Source organism: Microcaecilia unicolor, chromosome 14, assembly GCF_901765095.1.
Source record: "Microcaecilia unicolor chromosome 14, aMicUni1.1, whole genome shotgun sequence".
Classification (NCBI taxonomy): domain Eukaryota; kingdom Metazoa; phylum Chordata; class Amphibia; order Gymnophiona; family Siphonopidae; genus Microcaecilia; species Microcaecilia unicolor.
Genome location: NC_044044.1, coordinates 3,158,269 through 3,178,852, shown reverse-complemented (window position 1 = coordinate 3,178,852; position 20,584 = coordinate 3,158,269). Strand labels below are relative to the sequence as shown.

The 20,584-nt window shown below is 47.4% G+C and overlaps 1 protein-coding gene across 1 annotated transcript in view; it reads right to left on the bottom strand.

Moving 5' to 3' along the window:
- Positions 1-515: 515 nt before the first annotated feature.
- LOC115456981 (CD2 antigen cytoplasmic tail-binding protein 2-like) overlaps positions 516-20,584 on the bottom strand; it is an 88,420-nt gene continuing 68,351 nt past the window's right edge. The window contains exons 5-7 of the mRNA XM_030186404.1: positions 18,150-18,663; positions 10,400-10,503; positions 516-1,064 (exon numbers count right to left, since the gene is read on the bottom strand). Of these exons, the coding sequence (XP_030042264.1) occupies positions 954-1,064; positions 10,400-10,503; positions 18,150-18,663 (729 nt within the window). The 3' untranslated portion in view covers positions 516-953. The remainder of the gene's footprint in view (positions 1,065-10,399; positions 10,504-18,149; positions 18,664-20,584) is intronic.

Genomic DNA, 20,584 nt, shown 5'->3' with positions numbered 1-20,584 from the left:
GATAAAATGTGTTGTGAAGAAGTATATATAGTTAATATGTTAGTTCAAAATATTATAGTCCAGCAAATGATGGCCCCTGTGAGGGCAAATGTGAGCATGATGTGCTCTTTGCGAAAATGACTTACAGAATTATTACAATAAAAATTTAAAGTGGAAAAAAAAAAAGAAAATAAGATGATACCTTTTTATTAGACTAAATACATTTTATGATTAGCTTTCGAAGGTAACCCTTCTTCAGATCAGAAATAATATGGCTACCACATCACTTTAACCAATTCTGCCTGTCAAAAGAAATAATTCTTTTATTGCTAGTACTGGTGTATCAAATCTGTTTTGTTATTCTATTATTAAACAGCAAAACAAAGCAAAGGAAAACATTAAAAAAACAAAACATTCAGTTAAAATGCTTTCGCCTTAAAAATAAAAGCACAAAATAACATTAAATTACATGGGGAATCCTGAAGTCATTCCTGAATCTGCTTCCTGTTGCTGCCTCCCCAGATATTTCTGGACTGAAAATAGCAAGTAAGATTCCTGTAAGCCTACAGCTATATTTAAAAATAACATGGAAAACTAATGCATAGGTTTTAGATTCCTGTTGCTTTTAAAATACTGGTCCTCAAAATGTTATGGATGAAGACTGAAATGGAGAGAGGGAAAGTGATGACAGAATGTGTGTGTAAGAAAGATTACAGGAGTTACTATGTAGCATGTGCACCCTTCATTAATCAGAAGAAAGCTAAACTCTGGGGACTTACAGGTTTCTTTCAACCTATCTTAAAATTCAGTAAGCCAGATAAAATCATAAACATTGCAGAACAATGAAAAACATTCTAAATCTGCTGCAACAGGTGCAGAACACCCAAGACAATGTGAAAATGTATTCATTCAGAAGGAAAAAAAGGGGGAAGTAGGTCAGCCTCTCCACACCAAGGTTTCTCCCAGAAAATTGGTCACGTATACAAGTCAAAATCTATCCTCCTGGAGTTGTAAAACTGGCCTTCTGAGTTCTCCACTTTTCGGCAGTACACTCCATCTGGGAAGTAACCCTGATCAACCCAGTCCTGAGAGAAAAGACAGGTGGACAGAGAAATCATTCTTAGTGAAAATCACAAGAAACATGGATTTTTACAGCATCATCCATACAAATTGAATTTACAAGATACTTCACAGACCAAGGTAAAACTATGTCTTAACTGATAATTTTCTTTCCTTTAACACAGCAGATGAATCCAGGAACTAGTGGGTTAAGTCCGCCTACCAGCAGGTGGAGATAGAGATAAACAAACTAAAGGCAGTGATGTCAGATGGCCAGCTCCTTCCTCAGTTAGTATGTCATTCGTAAGCATTTGCCAAGGCCAAAAATATGAAACCAACAACCACCAGGAACCATCCTCACTATGAAAAACAGAGAACCAAATAAGAACTTCGAAATAACTGCAACTTGATCCAGAAATCGGAATCCTTTCCGTGTTCCCATCTCTATCTGAACTCTGCAAAAGAGAACCCGGAAGGAAAAAATAGCCACACTGCGCGGAAAATGAAAAAACCATCGGCTGAACTAGGGAGGGATCCTGGATTCATCTGCTGCGTTAAAGAAAAGAAAATTATCAAGTAAGATGTAATTTTACCTTCCTTGTCACTTGCAGCAGATGAATCCAGGAACTAGTGGGATGTACCAAAGCATGTACCAGGGTAGGAAGCCGACGCTCCCCGCACCAACACTCCTGCCCCAAAACTCGCATCCTCCCAAGCAGACACGTCTAGCCTGTAATGCTTTGCAAAAGTATGACAGGACGCCCAAGTAGCCGCCCGGCAAATCTCTTCCAGAGATAAGGCCTCTGCCTCTGCCCAAGAAACCGCCTGCGCCCGAGTAGAATGCGCCTTCAGGGCCACTGGAGACGCCCGCCCTTGTAGCAGATACGCCGCTCTAATGGCTTCCCTAATCCAGCGAGCAATGGAAGCCTTAGAAGCCGCCTCACCTCTTTTCGATCCCGACAAGAGCAAAAAGAGATGATTCGAGTGTCGAAACTCGTTAGAGATCTGCCAGTACCGAAACAAGGCTCTCTGTACGTCCAGGAAACGTAGCGAGGCAAACTCCCCTGGATAATCCTCTCTTCGAAAAGACGGAAGATAAACCGCCCGATTGACGTGGAAAGCCGAAACCACTTTAGGTAGAAATGACGGCACTGTTCGAATCAACACCTCTGCTTCAGAAAACTGCAAAAAAGGATCTCTGGAAGACAAAGCCTGAATTTCAGAAATCCTCCTAGCCGATGCAATGGCCACCCAAAACACTGTCTTAAGTGTTAGATCCTTCTCAGGAACCTTATTCAACGGCTCAAATGGTGGGGCCTGGAGGCTCGCAGTACCACATTCAAATGCCACGCCGGGCATGGCTGCCGCAGAGGAGGCTGAAGCCGAAGAGCCCAGCGTAGGAAACGGACCACAGCAGGGTGAGCTGCTAAAGAGGAACCATCCAGTTTGCCCCTAAAACAAGCTAGCGTGGCCACCTGCACTCGAAGGGAATTATATGCCAATCCCTTTTGAAGACCATCCTGAAGGAACTCCAGAATAACCGGAATGTCCACCCGAAAAGGCGATTCAGCACGCAAAGCACACCACACTCGCGCGTATGCTGCTGAAGTAGACTGCTTCCGTGCCCCTAAAACAGTGACAATGACTGGTCCTGAAAATCCCTTCTTCCTCAGCTGCCGCCTCTCAATAGCCAGGCCAGTAAGACCAAAGCGGGAGGGATTTTTCCATCTGAACTGGCTCTTGATGCAGCAGATCGGGAGTCACCGGAAGTCACAATGGTGGCTCTGAGAGTGCTCGAACGAGATCCGCATACCACGGACGTCGGGGCCAGTCTGGGGCCACTAGAATGACCGGCCCCCGATGCCACCCTATGTGGCAAAGAACTCTCCCTATCAGAGGCCACGGAGGAAAAACATACAGTAGCTGTTCTTCCGGCCATGGCTGGAGAAGAGCATCCAATCCTGCGGATCCTGGCTGCCGTTTGCGGCTGAAGAACTGGGGAACTTTGGCATTGCAAGCCATGGCCATGAGATCCATTACTGGTCTTCCCTAACGTTGACAGATCAGCCGAAAAGCCGAGTCCAACAGCGTCCATTCCGCTGCGTCCAAAAGAGTCCAGCTGAGAAAATCCGCTTGAACATTATCTTGACCCGCAATGTGCGCTGCCGACAGACTCTGAACATGCGCTTCCGCCCATACTAGAAGACGAGACGCTTCCACTGCCAAGGGAAGGCTGCGAGTGCCCCCCTGCCAATTGATGTAGGCCACCGTCGTGGTGTTGTCCGAGAATACACGAACTACCTGCCCCTGTAGAAGGTCCTGAAAACTCCGCAGCGCATTCACGACTGCTCGCAACTCCAGACGACTTATCAGCCAAGTCGCTTTGAGAGGGGTCCACGATCCCTGGGCTACTCGATGAAGCCAATGGGCTCCCCAGCCCGAAAGGCTAGCATCCGTCACGACTACCACCCAGAGAAACACCCTTCTGCAAATTGGCTGACCGGAGCCACCACGCGAGACTGTCCCTGGCCCGGCTCAACCAAGGAAGCTGTCGTTGATAATCCAGCAATGTCGGCGACCATCTGCTCAAGAAGGAGAAGTTGGATCCATAGTAGGTTTTGTACTTGAGACATTTGCAATTGGGGTAATGCAGGTTGAGGTAAGTTCGTGAAGTTACAGACATGTCTGGTGGGAAGGTCAATCAGATTGAGCATATAGTCCTGAGATTCACCGTGGATAATCTTGTGGATTAATGTATGGACTTTGAAGTTGATTCTTTCTCTGATAGGTAGCCAGTGAAGTTTTTCACGAAGAGGTGTTGCACTTTCAAATCGTGATTTGCCAAAAATGAGTCTTGCTGCCATATTTTGTGCAGTCTGAAGTTTTTTCAGGAATATGGGTCTTACAGCCTAAGAAGATACTGTTACAATAGTCGGCGTGGGTGAATACTGTGGATTGCACCAAGTTCCGGAATGTTTTCAGGGGGAGATCTGGTTTTACGCGTTTCAGTATCCACATCATGTTGAACATTTTCTTTGTAGTGGATTTTGCGTGATTTTCAAGCGAGAGATGGTTATCTAATGTCACTCCAAGGATTTTTAAGTTATCAGATATGGGGATTGTGGTGCCGGAGATATTAAAATTAGTAGGGAGGAGTGTTGAGATGAGAGGATTAGGCATTGTGTTTTCTCTTTGTTCATTTTCATCATAAAGGCGTTGGCCCAAGAGGTTAAGATGTTCATACCCAAGGATATTTTGTCGGAGATTTCAGTTTGATTAGATTTGAAGGGAATGAATATGGTGATGTCATCAGCGTATATGAAAGGGTTAAGACCATGTCTGACAAGTGCAAAGTGATGCATGTGGGTAAGAGGAACCCGAATTATAGCTACGTCTTGCAAGGTTCCGCGTTAGGAGTTACGGATCAAGAAAGGGATCTGGGTGTCGTCGTCGATGATACGCTGAAACCTTCTGCTCAGTGTGCTGCTGCGGCTAGGAAAGCGAATAGAATGTTGGGTGTTAAGAAGGGTATGGAGTCCAGGTGTGCGGATGTTATAATGCCGTTGTATCGCTCCATGGTGCGACCGCACCTGGAGTATTGTGTTCAGTACTGGTCTCCGTATCTCAAAAAAGATATAGTAGAATTGGAAAAGGTACAGCGAAGGGCGACGAAAATGATAGTGGGGATGGGACGACTTTCCTATGAAGAGAGGCTGAGAAGGCTAGGGCTTTTCAGCTTGGAGAAGAGACGGCTGAGGGGAGATATGATAGAAGTGTATAAAATAATGAGTGGAATGGATCGGGTGGATGTGAAGCGACTGTTCACGCTATCCAAAAATACTAGGACTAGAGGGCATGAGTTGAAGCTACAGTGTGGTAAATTTAAAACGAATCGGAGAAAATTTTTCTTCACCCAACGTGTAATTAGACTCTGGAATTCATTGCCGGAGAACGTGGTACGGGCGGTTAGCTTGACGGAGTTTAAAAAGGGGTTAGATAGATTCCTAAAGGACAAGTCCATAGACCGCTATTAAATGGACTGGAAAAATTCCTCATTTTTAGGTATAACTTGTCTGGAATGTTTTTACGTTTGGGGAGCGTGCCAGGTGCCCTCGACCTGGATTGGCCACTGTCGGTGACAGGATGCTGGGCTAGATGGACCTTTGGTCTTTCCCAGTATGGCACTACTTATGTACTTATGTACTTATGTAAGAGAGCTTTGGCTAGGGGGATCATCATAAGGTTGAAGAGGATCAGGGATAGAGGGGATCCCTGAGGTACACCACAGTTTGGTGACCAGGGAGATGAGATAGTTGAGGTTGATTTTACTTGGTAAGATCTTGAGGTGATGAAGCCTTTTATCCAATTAATGATATTTCCGCCAATCCCAATTTTATCCAGTAGTTTGGTTAGAATATTGTGATTTACCATATCAAATGCACTGGACAAATCGAATTGTAGAAGGAGGATGTTGTTTTCAAATGCAATTTCCTGTTTGAATTTAGATATTAGAGTGAGTAGGATGGTTTCTGTACTGTGGGCTGGACGAAAACCCGATTGTGATTCATGTAGAATGGAGAATTTTTGTATAAAGTCGTTGAGTTGAGAGGTCACCCTGTTTTCCATCAGTTTAATTAGCAAAGGGATGGAGGCAACTGGACAGTAGTTGGTGACATCACTCGCTGGTTTCTTGGGGTTTTTAGGTATTGGTGTAAGTAGTATATTACCATGTTCAGTAGGGAATGAACCTTGCTGTAGCAGGAAGTTTAGGTGGGAGGTAAGATCTGTAATAAAGCGTTCTGGTGCATCTTTCATTAGATAGTTGGGACATGGGTCAAGATGGCAGTGAGATTTGGAGAGCTTGGCGATTGCCATAGAAACTTCTTTAGTGGTGAGGAGGGTGAAATTTGTCCATGAGCAGTCAGCTGGAACTTCGTCTATGTAGGGGTCCAGTTCGTCAAGAAAGGTATCGATATTAGCACAGTCTTGGGGAATCGTGCTGCAAAGATTGGTAATTTTGTCATTCAAGTATCTGGCTAGCTGGTTAGCAGATGGGTAGTTTGAGGGTGAGGTTGTGATTGGGTTGGTGTTAAGAAGATTCTTTATGAGTTGATATTGTTTTTTTATGTCTGTGCCGCTGGTTGTAATTGTTTGTGTGTAGTAGGTTCTTTTTGCTCACTTAATGGCATTTTTATAATTCCTGTGTGATTGCTTCCATGCGTTGTAGGTGAAGTTATTTTTTGATTTACTCCATGTTTTTTCTAGTTTCCTGGTTTGTGATTTTAGATTTTTAGTAGATCGTTAAACCATGGTGATGGGTTACGCCTATGTAGAATTTTAGTGCGTAGTGCGGCCACCCAACCTATGGATTGCAACTCCGCAATCACTCGGTTGGTGACCACTCGACTCTCCTCTGCTGTCGTCGCCCGAATCAGCCAGTTGTCAAGATATGGATGCACTTGAATCCTCTCCTTCCGCAGGAATGCTGCCACCACCACCATGACCATGGAAAAAGTGCATGGGGCAGTGGCCATTCCGAAAGGAAGGGCCCGAAACTGGAAGTGCTGACCCAGCACCGCAAATCTGAGAATGGGAATGTGCAGGTAAGCTTTCCTCAAATAGAGAGCCGTCAAAAACTCGCCTGGTTGAACAGCAGCAATAACTGCCCTTAATGTCTCCATGCGGAAGTGACGAACCTGCAAAAACTGGTTTACTTTTCTGAGATCGAGAATAGGCCAAAAAGCCCCTCCCTTCTTTGGAACCACAAAGAAGATGGAGTACCGACCTGTGCGCCTTTCGAAAGGAGGAACAGGCACGATATCCTTAGCAGGTCTTGCAAACACTGCAGAACCGCTGTCCTCTTGGCCCGGAATACACAGCGGGACTCCAGAAAAAAGTCTGTGACGGGAGAGAAGAATTCTAGCTTGTAACCTTCTCACACCACATCGAGGACCCACTGATCCGAAGTAATTCTGGCCCACTCTGGAAGAAACAGAGAAAGCAGACCACCAATCTGCTCTCCTCCCGAGTGGACCTGCGCCCCATCACTGGGAGGCCCGAGAAGGAGCCCCCTGACGAGAGGGGGGTCCAGCCAGATGCTTCTCGTTGCGAAAGGAAGAACGCTGCCCAAAACGAGGACGCTGAAAGGCTGCGTTAGACCGCCCCGGGCGATACCGGTGTGTCTCTCTGAAACGTGACCTTGAAGCTCCTTTCTAGGTCTTCCCCAAAAAGCAATTTCCCTCGGAAAGGCAATTTAATGAGCCGTTGCTTAAAGGCCATATCTGCGGCCCAATGACGGAGCCACAGAAGATGCCGAGAGGAAACGGTCAAGGCCATGAGTTTGGCCGAAGCATGGATCAAATCATACAAGGAGCGGAGGAGTGGCCTAGTGGTTAGGGTGATGGACTTTGGTCCTGGGGAACTGAGGAACTGAGTTCGATTCCCACTTCAGGCACAGGCAGCTCCTTGTGACTCTGGGAAAGTCACTTAACTCTCCATTGCCCCATGTAAGCCACATTGAGCCTGCCATGAGTGGGAAAGCACGGGATACAAATGTAACAACAAAAAAAAAAAAAAGCATCCGCCAAGTACACCAGCCCAATATCCATCAGTGACATCTAAGGAGTTCCCGGCATATCAGACTCCGAAATCTAATTCATGACAGAATGTAGCCAACTGAGACAAGCTCTAGTCGCATAAGAACTACAACCAGAAGCTTGAAGTGTCAAAGTGGCCACCTCAAAGGCACATTTTAAAGAGGCCTCTAGTCGTCTGTCTTGCATATCCTTAAGTGCCACACCACCTTTCACTAGAAGAGTAGTCTTCTTAGTGACCGCCGTCACCAGGGCATCCACCCTGGGTAGAGCAAACTGCTCTAAACGGTCCGCTGAAACCGGATACAGCCTACTTTCAGCCCCCCCATCCGGATCCGCCCACTGGGCCAAAATCAAATCTTCAATAGCTTCATGTACCGGAAAGGCCTTAGAAGGTCGTCTGGTACTAGCCATCTTGGGGTTGACCGCCTGAGAAGCCGCAACCTCAGGGTCCACTATATTCAGGGCTTCCAGCGCCTGAGAGATAAAGGAGGACAACGCCTCCTTATGGAAAATCCTCACGGCAGAAGAGTCCTCCGGTTGGTCAGTGAGGACACCGTCCTCCACATGCTCTACCCCCATCTGCTCCGAGAAAGCCACCACGGAGGAAGCTGCAGGCGACCGTATGTAGGACCCCTCCTCAGACTCCAAAGAAAGCCTCGGCTTTTTAAGGGAGGAGAAATCCTCTGGAGAAAAACCCCAAATCTCTTGGTTACCCCCAGACCCCCTGAGAGAATCAAAGGCCGAAGCTGTCACAGCTGCGTGAGGGGGGGGGGGGGGGCAAGGGCCTTTTCAACAAAAACGCCTGATGGAGTAGCAAAATAAACTCTGGCAAAAACCCCACCCCCGCAACGGAGGTTGCAGCCATGGCACCTGCACCACTGCCCACAGTGCCTGACGACCCCCCCCCCCCCCCCCCCCCCGACTCCCCTACCAGTGGAGAAGAAGCTTTACCCAAAACAGCTACCGGAGCCGTGACCGATCGCAAAATGGCACGAGAATCGCCAGGCTCCGGGCGGGAAAGCACGCTCTTGGGGGGGAACACACCGCTCCGTTGAGTCCCGCCAAATCAGCGCACCCCGCACTGCAAAGGCCCGCCGCCGAACACAGTTTCCTGCATCGGGAACAGCGTTTTACCACCTCCGCTACCATTGCCCACCCCCGAACAGGAACCCAGCAGGACTTACCGGGAAAGCGCGGGAACTGACAGCTGAGCCGAAGAAAAAAACTCTCCGACTCCACTTCAAGGCAGGCTCAGACAGGCAGGCAATAGAAAACAGGACTCTGACAGCAGTAACACAAAAACAGACTTCCCTGTGCTTCTGTTTCTCTTTAAAACAAATTCTATGGTTCCCTTTTTTTTTTTTTTAGTGAGGAGGCAGAAACAATCAGGGAAGGAAAGGAACAGAACAGCAAAAGCCTGTTCAGAGGGAATTTGAGGTGCAGCAGGGACCCAGCAACTGTGTATGCTGCAAAGGAGACACCACCAGTCTGCCACCCCCGGCTCAAACTGGTCACCGGCCCAGGAGCTGAAGAAAAAGCTGTCCACCACCTGCTGCGATAGAGACATACTAACTGAGGAAGGAGCTGGCCGTCTGACATCACTGCCTTTAGTTTATCTCTATCTCCACCTGCTGGTAGTCTGACTTAACCCACTAGTTCCTGGATTCATCTGCTGCAAGTGACAAGGAACGTATAGATAGCACATTTCTGGATGGCATAGGAGCTGTCAAAAGGGATTTTGGGCAAAAGAATAATCACCATCAAACTGGAGTTGACTTCTAGGAAGGCCCATCATAAAATGATATGGAAATAGATGGCAGGGTAAACATGAGCAAGATCTCTCCCTGACAAAAGCACATTCATAAAGAGTACTCTATAGCACTGCTATTGCCTAATATATACCAGCTTGAGTGGGTGGAGTATGGGTGAGACAGAGATATGAGAGGGTGGAGTATGGGTGAGACAGAGATATGAAAGGGTAAAATACAGCTGAGGCAGAGGTGGATGAGGTGAGGTGAAGGTAAGAATGAGGTACAGGAAAGGCAGATGTGTTTGTAAGAGCATAATGTAGATGAGGTATGTGTATGGGTGAGATGCGAGAGTAGGTGGGGTACAGGTAACAATGAGGGATATATGTTGGTGAGTAGAAGGCATAAATGGGTAGTATGCAAGTAGGCTGTGTCTGAATTAGGAATGTCAGAGAGTGTCTGAATGAGGGGATCTCATGCCCCCATGTTCCATGCCTCCCTGTTGTCATCCCTCTTTTTCCTCTCCCACAATACTTATGCCACCTCCCTCCAATATATTTTCTCTCTTTCCTCTGCCGCCAACTCCTGCATTTCCTCAGCTTCTTGCCAGCCATATCACTTACTGCCACTGGAGCCAGCCATATCACTTACTGCCACTGGAGCATGTCCCTGATGTCTGCTACCATTGCAAATTTCCCCCAACATATTGGTGGGGTTGGGAGGACATGGTCCACTTTGGCAGGCTATTTCACTCAGCAACTCAGGTGCTCATTTTGTTTGTGAAGCATGCATAAACCTCAACAACCCACAAACATCAACAGCATAAACAACTGGTTTTACTTATAGTGGAGATCAACCAGGCTATCGAGGGATAATATGATCTGTTCTACAGTTACACCCAAAATCAGGGATTAGAATTAAGCTACAGAGAGACAACAACTTACATCAAGATCATACCTAGCTAGTGGCACAGCTGTGAATAAGAACTCAGTGGGCACCTAGAAAGCAGTCACTTACCTGCATCTGCGTGCTGGAGAAGGGGCCATAAAGCTCTGCCCCTTTTGTGTTCTCCCACTTGTACTCCCACATAGCCTCAGGGGGCTCATCCCCAACACTGCTACCTGCAAAGTGGAAAGGATGACAAGCTAAAACCAAAAGTTCCAAGGATCTCCCCTTTTCATCTAAATGACAGCACAGAGCACACTATGCTCGTGAATGTCACAGAGATAGAGTCACCTCAGAAATGCGGCAGACAGGTAATACATTTCTGTAGTTTACAGTACTATGAAAATCTTATATGGAATGTTGAATGAACTATCTTTTTGGCAAAAACTCATTGCTTAATGCACTGAGGAGCTGATGGTTCCCAACTGGCTGATTGCAGAAGTATTAGGAAACGGGGACACAGAGAGGCGTATTTTTAAAGTACCTTGGCTTATAAAGTTCCATAGGTTACTTGGAGGGACATTTTCGATATAAGGTCTAAATCAGAATTTGGACGTATTCCAAAAACGTCCAAATTCTGAACAGGAAAGAAGGCAAAAATGCTATGGACATCTTGTGATTTGGACGTCCTGTTTTTTGGTCCATTTTCGAACAAAAGACGTCCAAATGCAAGACGTCCAAAACAGGAGGAGGAGTTGCTTAATGGTTAGTGCAGCGGGCTTTGATCCTGGCAACATGGGTTCAATTCCCACTGCTGCTCCTTGTGACTCTGGGCAAGTCAAATGCACAAGGGGCATTTCTGAATATGACATCTAAGTCTGAATTTGGATGTTTTTTGTAAAATGTCCAAAATCAGAACAGGAAAGGTCATTTTCTAAAAAAAAAAAAAAAAAAAAGTCTCTTTTCCTTTTGAAAATGCTGTTTGGAAAAATGTTTTGTGATTTGGATGTTCTATTTTTTGGTCCATTTTCAAACAAATACATCCAAATGCAAAACGTACAAAACACACAAGAAAATCCACAATAAAGTGAAACCATTCACATGTTCTAAGTGTGGTAAAAACTTTGGTTGCAATGTAAATCTCAAAGTGCATCAGAAAGACCACATGGGAGAGAAACCATTTGCATGTATAGAGTCTGGTAAAAGCTTTGGTCAGAAGGTAAACTTCACAATGCACCAGAGAATACACACAGGAGTGAAGCGAAGATACTTACCTGTAGCAGGTATTCTCTGAGGACAGCAGGCTGATTGTTCTCACATGTGGGTCGGCGTCCACGGCGGCCCAGGAACGGAGATTTTTCTAGCAAAAATCCATAGAGCTTTGCGACAGCTTCCGGAGCGCAGGGCACTCGCACCGCGCATGTGCGGCCATCTTCCCACCCGCGCACGTCTGTTCCCGCCTCAGTTATATCAAAAAGCAAATGAAGAACAACAACTCCAAAAGGGGAGGTGGGCGGGTTGGTGAGAACAATCAGCCTGCTGTTCTCGGAGAATACCTGCTACAGGTAAGTATCTTCGCTTTCTCTGAGGACAAGCAGGCTGCTTGTTCTCACATGTGGGGCATCCCTAGCCCCCAGGCTCACTCAAAACAACAAAAGAAGGTCAATGGGGCCTCGCAACGGCAAGAACATAAAGATTGACCTACAAAGAAACATCTAACTGAGAGTGCAGCCTGGAACAGAACAAAAATGGGCCTAGGGGGGTGGAGTTGGATTCTAAACCCCAAATAGATTCTGCAGCACCGACTGCCCAAACCGATTGTCGCGTCGGGTATCTGGCTGAAGGCAGTAATGAGATGTGAATGTGTGGACTGATGACCACGTCGCAGCCTTGCAAATCTCTTCTATGGTGGCTGACTTCAAGTGGGCCACCGACACTACCATGGCTCTGACACTATGAGCCTCAAGACCCTCAAGAGTCAGCCCAGCTTGGGCATAAGTGAAGGAAATGCAATCTGCTAGCCATTTTGGAAATGGTACATTTCCCGAAAGCAACTCCCCTTCTGTTGGGATCGAAAGAAACAAACATTTGGGCGGACTGTCTGAACGGGCTTGTCCGCTCCACATAGAAGGCCAATGCTCTCTTACAGTCTAATGTATGCAACTGATGTTCAGCAGGGCGAGTATGAGGATGGGGAAAAAATGTTGGCAAGACAATTGACTGGTTCAGATGGAACTCCGACACCACCTTCAGCAAGAACTTAGGGTGCGTGCGGAGGACTACCCTGTTATGATGAAACTTAGTATAAGGAGCATGGGCTACCAAAGCTTGAAGCTCACTGACTCTACGAGCTGAAGTGACAGCCACCAAGAAAATGACCTTTCAGGTCAAGTACTTCAGATGGCAGGAATTCAGTGGCTCAAAAGGAGGTTTCATCAGCTGGGTGAGAACGACGTTGAGATCCCATGACACTGGTGGAGGTTTGACAGGGGGCTTTGACAAAAGCAAACCTCTCGTGAAGCGAACAACTAAAGGCTGTCCAGAGATAGGCTTACCCTCTACACTATAATGAAAAGCACTAATCACACTAAGATGAACTCTTACGGAGTTGGTCTTGAGACCAGACTCTGACAAGTGTAGAAGGTATTCAAGCAGGGTCTGTGTAGGACAACAGCGAGGATCTAGGGCCTTACTATCACACCAGACGGCAAACCTCCGCCATTTGAAAGAGTAACACCTCTTCGTGGAATCTTTTCTGGAAGCAAGCAAGAGTCAGGAGACACCCTCAGAAAGACCCAAGGAAACGAAATCTACGCTCTCAACATCCAGGCCGTGAGAGCCAGAGACTGGAGGTTGGTATGCAGAAGCGCCCCTGATTCTGAGTGATGAGGGTCAGAAAAAACTCCAATCTCCACGGTTCTTCGAAGGACAACTCCAGAAGAAGAGGGAACCAAATCTGATGCGGCCAAAAGGGAGCAATCAGAGGTATGGAGGTATGGGAGGATATGCATACAGAAGGCCCTTCCCCCAATGAAGGAGAAAAGCATCTGACGCTAGTCTGTCATGGGCCTGAAGTCTGGAACAGAACTAAGGGACCTTGTGATTGATCTGAGTGGTGAAAAGATCCACCAAGGGGGTGCCCCACGCTTGGAAGATCTTGCGCACTATGCGCGAGTTGAGCGACCACTAGTGAGGTTGCATTATCATGCTCAACCTGTCGGCCAGACTGTTGTTTACGCCTGCCAGATACATGGCTTGGAGAAACATGCCATAACGGCGAGCCCAAAGCCACATCTGGACAGTTTCCCGACACAGGGCAAGATCCGGTGCCCCCACCTGCTTGTTGATGTAGTACATGGCAACCTGATTGTCTGTCTGAATTTGAATAATTTAATTGGACAGCCGATCTCTGAAAGCCTTTAGAGCGTTCCAGACCATTCGCAACTCCAGGAGATTGATCTGAAGAACTGTTTCCTGGAGGGACCAAACTCCTTGAGTGAGGATTGTCTGTCCTCGGCTCAGGAAGATAGGCCCGAGCCGTTTGCGAGTCCAGCAGAGCTCCTATAAATTCCAATTTCTGAGCAGGAAGAAGATAGGACTCGGGGTAATTTATAACAAACCCGAGCAGCTCCAGCAGTTGAATAGTCATCTGCATGGACTGTAGAGCTTCTGCCTCTGAGGTGTTCTTCACCAGCCAATTGTCGAGATAAGGGAACACATGCACTCCCAATCTGCGTAGCGACACTGCAACTACCGCCAGGCATTTTGTAAAGACCCTGGGTGCAGATGCTAGCCCAAAGGGCAGCACACAATACTGGAAGTGTTGTGTTCCCAGACGGAATCGAAGATACTTCCTGTGAGCTGGAAGTATCGGGATGTGTGTATATAAGTCCAGAGAGCATAGCCAATCGTTTACCTGAATCATGGGAAGAAGGGTGCCCAGGGAAACCATCTTGAACTTTTCTCAGACTAGGAATTTGTTCAGGGCCCTTAGGTCTAGGATGGGACACATCCCCCTGTTTTCTTTTGCACAAGGAAGTACCTGGAATAGAATCCGTCCTTCTTGCCCTGGTGGAATGGGCTCGACTGCACTGGCGCTGAGAAGGGCGGAGAGTTCTTCTGCAAGTACCTGCCTGTGCTGGAAGCTGAAGGACTGAGGTCCCGGTAGACAACTTGGAGGTGTGGAGATCAAATTGAGGGAGTATCCTAACCGGACTATTTGAAGAACCCACCGATCAGAGGTTATGAGAGGCCACCTTTGGTGAAAAAATTTTAACCTCCCCCCAACCGGTAGATCGTCTGGCACGGACACTTTTATGGCGGCTATGCTCAACTGGAGCCAGTCAAAAGCCCCGCCCTTGCTTTTGCTGGGGAGCCACGAGGGCCTGCTTTGGCGCACACTGTTGACGTGAACGAGCGCGCTGGGACTGAGCCTGAGAAGGCTGTTGGGAAGGTGGATTGTACCTACGCTTATTGTAAGCATAGGGAGCATTCCTCTTTCCCCTGAAAAAACGTCTACCTGATGAGGTAGATGCTGAAGCCGCCCGGTGGTAGAGCTTGTCGAGGGCGGTTTCCTGCTGGTGGAGCAGCTCTACCACCTGCTCGACCGTCTCACCAAAAATATTATTCCCCCCCCCCCCCCCCCCGGCAAGGGACATCCGCAAGCCGCTGCTGGACTCGATTGTCCAGGTCAGAGGCATGTAGCCATGAGCGTCTACGCATCACTATACCTTGAGCAGCGGTTCTGGATGCAACATCAAAAGAGTCGTAAGCACCCCTGGACAGGAATTTACAACACACCTTCAGCTGCCTGACCACCTCCTGAAAAGGCCTGGCGTGCTCCACAGGGAGCTTGTCCACCAAGTCCACCAGTTGCTTCACATTGTTCCGCATGTGGATGCTCGTGTAAAGCTGGTATGATTGGATCTTGGACACAAGCATAGAGGACTGATAGACCTTCCTCCCAAAAGAGTCCAGGGTTCTAGACTCCCGTCCCGGGGGCGCCGAGGCAAAGTCTCTAGAACTCCTAGCTCTCTTGAGAGCAGAATCCACAACCTTAGAGTCGTGAGGTAACTGCGACTTCATCAACTCAGGTTCTCCATGAATCTGATACTGGGACTCAGCTTTCTTGGGAATGGTAGGATTAGATAGTGGTTTCATCCAATTCCTTAGCAATGTCTCCTTAAGGACACTATGCAGAGGGACAGTGGATGACTCCTTAGGTGGTGAAGGATAGTCAAGGACCTCGAGCATCTCAGTCCTGGGCTCATCCACAGCCATCACAGGGAAGGGAATGCCCACAGACATTTCCCAGACAAATGAAGAGAAAGAAAGACTCTTTGAGGGAGAAAGCTTTCTTTCTGGTGAAGGAGTAGGATCAGAGGGAAGACCACAAGACTCCTCAGAAGAGAAATATCTGGGATCTTCCTCTTCCTCCCATGAGGCATCCTCCTTGGTGTCAGACAAGAGTTCTCTGACTGCAGTCCGAAACCGGGCCCGTCTCGACGCCGAGGAACCATGTCCTCGATGGCAATGTCGAGAAGTCGACTCCCGTGCCGGCGGTGATGAAGCTCCCTCCAGCGATGTCGACGGGGAGTCGACTTGGGTGGCAGCCGAGACCGATGCCACAAGCAGCCCTGGCATCGGGGACCTCACCACAGGCCTGGAGCCAGCTGCCCCTTCAATCAACGGTACTGAGGGCGCAAGCACCCCCGGTGCCAGAACAGACTGACGCAGCAGCCCTTCCAGAAGCCCTGGAAGAATGGCTCGTATACACTCCAGAGTCTCTGCCGGGAAAGGCTGTGGGGTCGGTGCAGAAGTCGGCATCAGAATCTGTGGAGGCCTGGGAGGCAGTACCGGGCTGTCTGAAAATCGACGCACTGACACGTATGGAGGGTGAGCGCTCCTCCCAGCGTCGATGCTTCTCGGGTGCCGTATTCCTCGACACCCCGGAGCTCCCGGGCACCGTGCCTCAAAGGAGACCGATGACGATGCTTCTTCGCCTTCGCTCGAAGCACGACACTTGTACTCCTCGGTACCAACGAGGACGTGGAATCCACACGCCTCCTCGGGATCGGGTCCGACAGTGGTCGGTCCCGGTGGGCCTACACAACAGGTGCCTTCGAGACAGGTGGAGACCCACTCGACAGCTCACTACTCCCAGCTAGTAGTGATGTCTGGACAGCCATTACCTGCGCTCCCGATGTCGATGCCATCCCCGGTGCCGATATTGACGCCGCCGACAGTGGTACCGATGTCGACATCGAGGAATCAGTCGGAGCTCCGAAAAGACGGTCCCGAAGAGCTCTTCTCAACACGTGTCCGCTTTTTCAAGCTCAGACACAACTTACAAGCGTCTGGGCGATGGTTGGGCCCAAGGCACTGGATGCACCACACGTGTGGGTCAGTACCCGAGATCGATCGCTGGCACTGAGCACACTTTCTGAAGCCGCTGGGAGGCTTCAATGACATAAGCATAAAAATTGCGGCGATGAAGCCAAAAGGCTCGATTGTGCCAACAGAGAGCACAAAAATGAGAACCTCGTATGTGCGGCCTAAGAAGGCCGCGACGAAAGCGAAAGAAAACGTAAAAAGGGGAAAAAAGTAGAAGACAAGGGTTTGGTTTTTTTTACTGGAAAAGAAAAAGACAAAAGAGGCAACTTAAAACAAAAAGAAAGCGCGAATAAACAGCTCGAACGCCAAAGTCTTTCTCTGGGCCTGAGGGAGAGAGACCGACAAGCAGCCACTCTCCACCACGGAAAAAGAAAAACTGAGGCGGGAATGGATGCGCGCGGGTGGGAAGATGGCCGCACATGCGTGGTGCGAGTGCCCCGCGTTCCAGAAGCTGTTGCAAAGCTCTATGGATTTTTGCTGGAAAAATCTCTGTTCCTGGGCCGCCGTGGACGCCGACCCACATGTGAGAACAAGCAGCTTGCTTGTCCTCTGAGAAAACCATTTACATGTCCTGAGTGTGGTAAAAGCTTTGGTTGGAAAGAAAGCCTCACATGGCATCAGAGAATCCACACAGGGATGAAACCATTCACATGCACTGAGGAGGTAAAAGCTTCAGTTGCACTGGGACAGGTAATTACGTCTTTGTTTTGTTCCATTATTGCTGAAAGACATCCAAGTCTTAGGAACGCCCAAGTCCCGCCTTGAACATGCCCCTGACACGCCCCCTTAAGATTTAGACGTCCTTCTGATGGACTTCAGAGAAAAACATCTAAAAAGAGGTTTTGAAAATACTGATTTGGACGTTTTTGTGAGTAAACATCCAAATGCAGACTTATGTCACTTTTTGGACGTTTTTCTCTTTTGAAAATGAGCCTGTAAGTAACTTTGTAAGTGCTTTGAAACCACGCCTCCACGGCTTCTTAATACAGGAGAAAGACTTGTGAATATAGTAGCACGGAGGACATACTAAGTGCCATCTGTTCACACATATCACCATCCCTAACAAAGATACATGCATGCAAGGGTTTCTCTCACTTATTTAACAGCTCTTGCAATCACTTCTCTTGATTTATGTTTATGTATCAATTTTTTTCTTTCACACTCTCTCTTACCTACTGCATATCTTTTACCCATTTTTCTCTTCTATCTCTTGCTCTTATCCTCATTTAATTTCTTTTCATTCTCTCACCTGATTGCTTTCAGTTCTTTTCTTTCTTATAATTATGTCGTGTCTTCTCCCTCTTGTTTCTTTTTCTTAATACTCACTTCTCTTTCCACTTTCACTCATTTTTCATTTTCTTCTATCAATTGCATCTCATGCTGCATTTTCACTTCATCATTTCTCCATTAGCTTTCTTCTCTCATCCTTACTTACTCCTCCTCTAATATTTCTAGTTTATTCTCTCTCTTCTTCCATGTCACTCTTTACCTTTTATGTTTTTTCCTGTCTGCACCTTGCTCAGCTTCTCTTCCTCAATATCATCAGCAAACATGTCCAGTGGTTCTCTGGAATCTCCCTTGGCATCAGGAGGCAGTGCAGCAGAGGTCATCACCTTCAAATGGTATGCCACTTTCTCATAAGTATCTTGATAAATCTCATAGAAGCCTTGTGCCACCATTTGGTCTGCCAGACCTGTCAGCCTCTCCAGTTGCTCCTTCCATTGGCTCTCTGCCTCCTTTTGCTCCACTTCTTTTGCTCTGTCATGTTCTGCCTGCTTCTTCCGGGATCCATGGGCCCAACCAGCTCCTGGACTTTTGGTTCCCTTCCCTCCCAGTCGCTGGATGGCTCGAGCAACTGTCTCCCCTGGCCTCAGCATCTCCAAAAGTCCCTCAAGCACAGCTTTCCTCTCCAAGGCTTTGTGCTCTTCCCTCTCACTGTCCTCGTCTTCTTCGTCCTCCGTTTGTGGTTTCTGTTTACCTGGCACCTGCTCTTTGATCTTCACCTGGAACCAAGAAGCACACTTAAATATATACTGGAGGACAAAGGTGCAAAACAAAAAGCTAAGTTACTTACCTGTAGCAGATGTTCTCCAAGGTCAGCAGGTACATATTCTCACATGTGGGTGACATGTGCAGACACTGCCAAGTGCACTGTCCCTTTAAATCTTTGAGACAGTGCCCCCACTACACATGTGCAAGTGCCTTCTCACTTGATGCTTGAAGTACAATACTAAAGCTAAGACAACTCCAAAGGGAGGCAGGAGGGATGCAAGAATAAACGCCTGCTTGTGCCTTAGCTTACTCTGAGGACAAGCAGGCATAATATTCTCACATGTGAGAGTCACTAGCTATCAGGCTCGCAATATAAATCAGTTTCTGCAATTAAAGAGATAGTGAGCCTGGTGGAAAAATGGCTAGAGGGCAAAATTGGCTTTTAAATAGTAAAAGATTCTTCAAAGAAGGGCGACGAAAATGATAAAGGGGATGGGACGACTTCCCTATGAGGAAAGGCTAAAGCGGCTAGGGCTCTTCAGCTTGGAGAAAAGGCGGCTGAGGGGAGATATGATAGAGGTCTATAAAATAATGAGTGGAGTGGAATGGGTAGGTGTGAAGCGTCTGGTTACGCTTTCCAAAAATACTAGGACAAGGGGGCATGCAATGGAAGCTACAATGTAGTAAATTTAAAACGAATCGGAGAAAATGTTTCTTCACTCAACGTGTAATTAAACTCTGGAATTCGTTGCCAGAGAATGTGGTAAAGGCGGTTAGCTTAGCGGAGTTTAAAAAAGGTTTGGCCGGCTTCCTAAAGAAAAAGTCCATAGACCATTATTAAATGGACTTGGGGAAAATCCACTATTTCTGGGATAAGCAGTATAGAATGTTTTTGTACTTTTTGGGGATCCTGTCAGGTATTTGTGACCTGGATTAGCCACTGTTGGAAACAGGATGCTGGGCTTCATGGACCTTTGGTCTTTCCCAGTATGGCAATACTTATGTACTTAACTACTTGCCCAAACCGGCTATCCCGCCTGGAACACTGCTCTAGATGGAACATAGAAACAAGATGGCAGGTAACAGCCAAATGGCCCATCCAGTCTGCCAGTCCACAGCAATCACAGTCTCCTTCTTTCCTAAGAGATCCAACGTGCCTGTCTCACACTTTCTTAAATTCAGACAGTCCGCGTCTCCACCACCTCCACTGGGAGGTGATTCCACACATCCACCACCCTTTCCGTGAAAAAGCTGAGCCTATAACCTCTAACTTCATCCTATGCCCTCTCACTCCAGAGTTTTCCTTCATTTGAAAGAGGCTCACCTCCTGTACATTAATGCCAAAGAGGTATTTAAAGGTCTCTAACATATCCTCTCTCTTCTGCCTTTCTTCCAATGTAACAACTGTAGATCAGATTCACCCTTGTAATCTGTTATACAACCAAACCCACTGTGAATCTTACACACACACACTGAACAATCACTGGGCTCTTGTGAATGTGACATCACATATGTTTAATGTGAAGGTGAGAGGAAAAACCTCATACTACTGTGGCTTGACTCTGTTAATTCAACTGGACAAATTACTTTACTGAAAAATGCTCAAAGCACACAGTTAAAAAGTAATCATTGGTAAAAAAAACAAAAAAAAACCTCTCAATGTTAAACCTTCTAATGAATGTGTGAAACAAAGAAAAACACCTATCTGTGCTGCTCCGTTTCTGCTGGCAAATCAGTCTCTCATACAGTGAGGTCCCGACGGACCCGTTTTGCACAGGCTTTTTCAAGAGCATGCTGGCTGCCTCACGACAGGAACACAGCTTTCAAGGTTTAGTCACAGTGAGAGAGCTCTTGAAAAAGCCTGTGCAAAATGGGTCCGTCGGGACCTCACTGTATGAGAGACTGACTTGCCAGCATAAACAGAGCAGTACA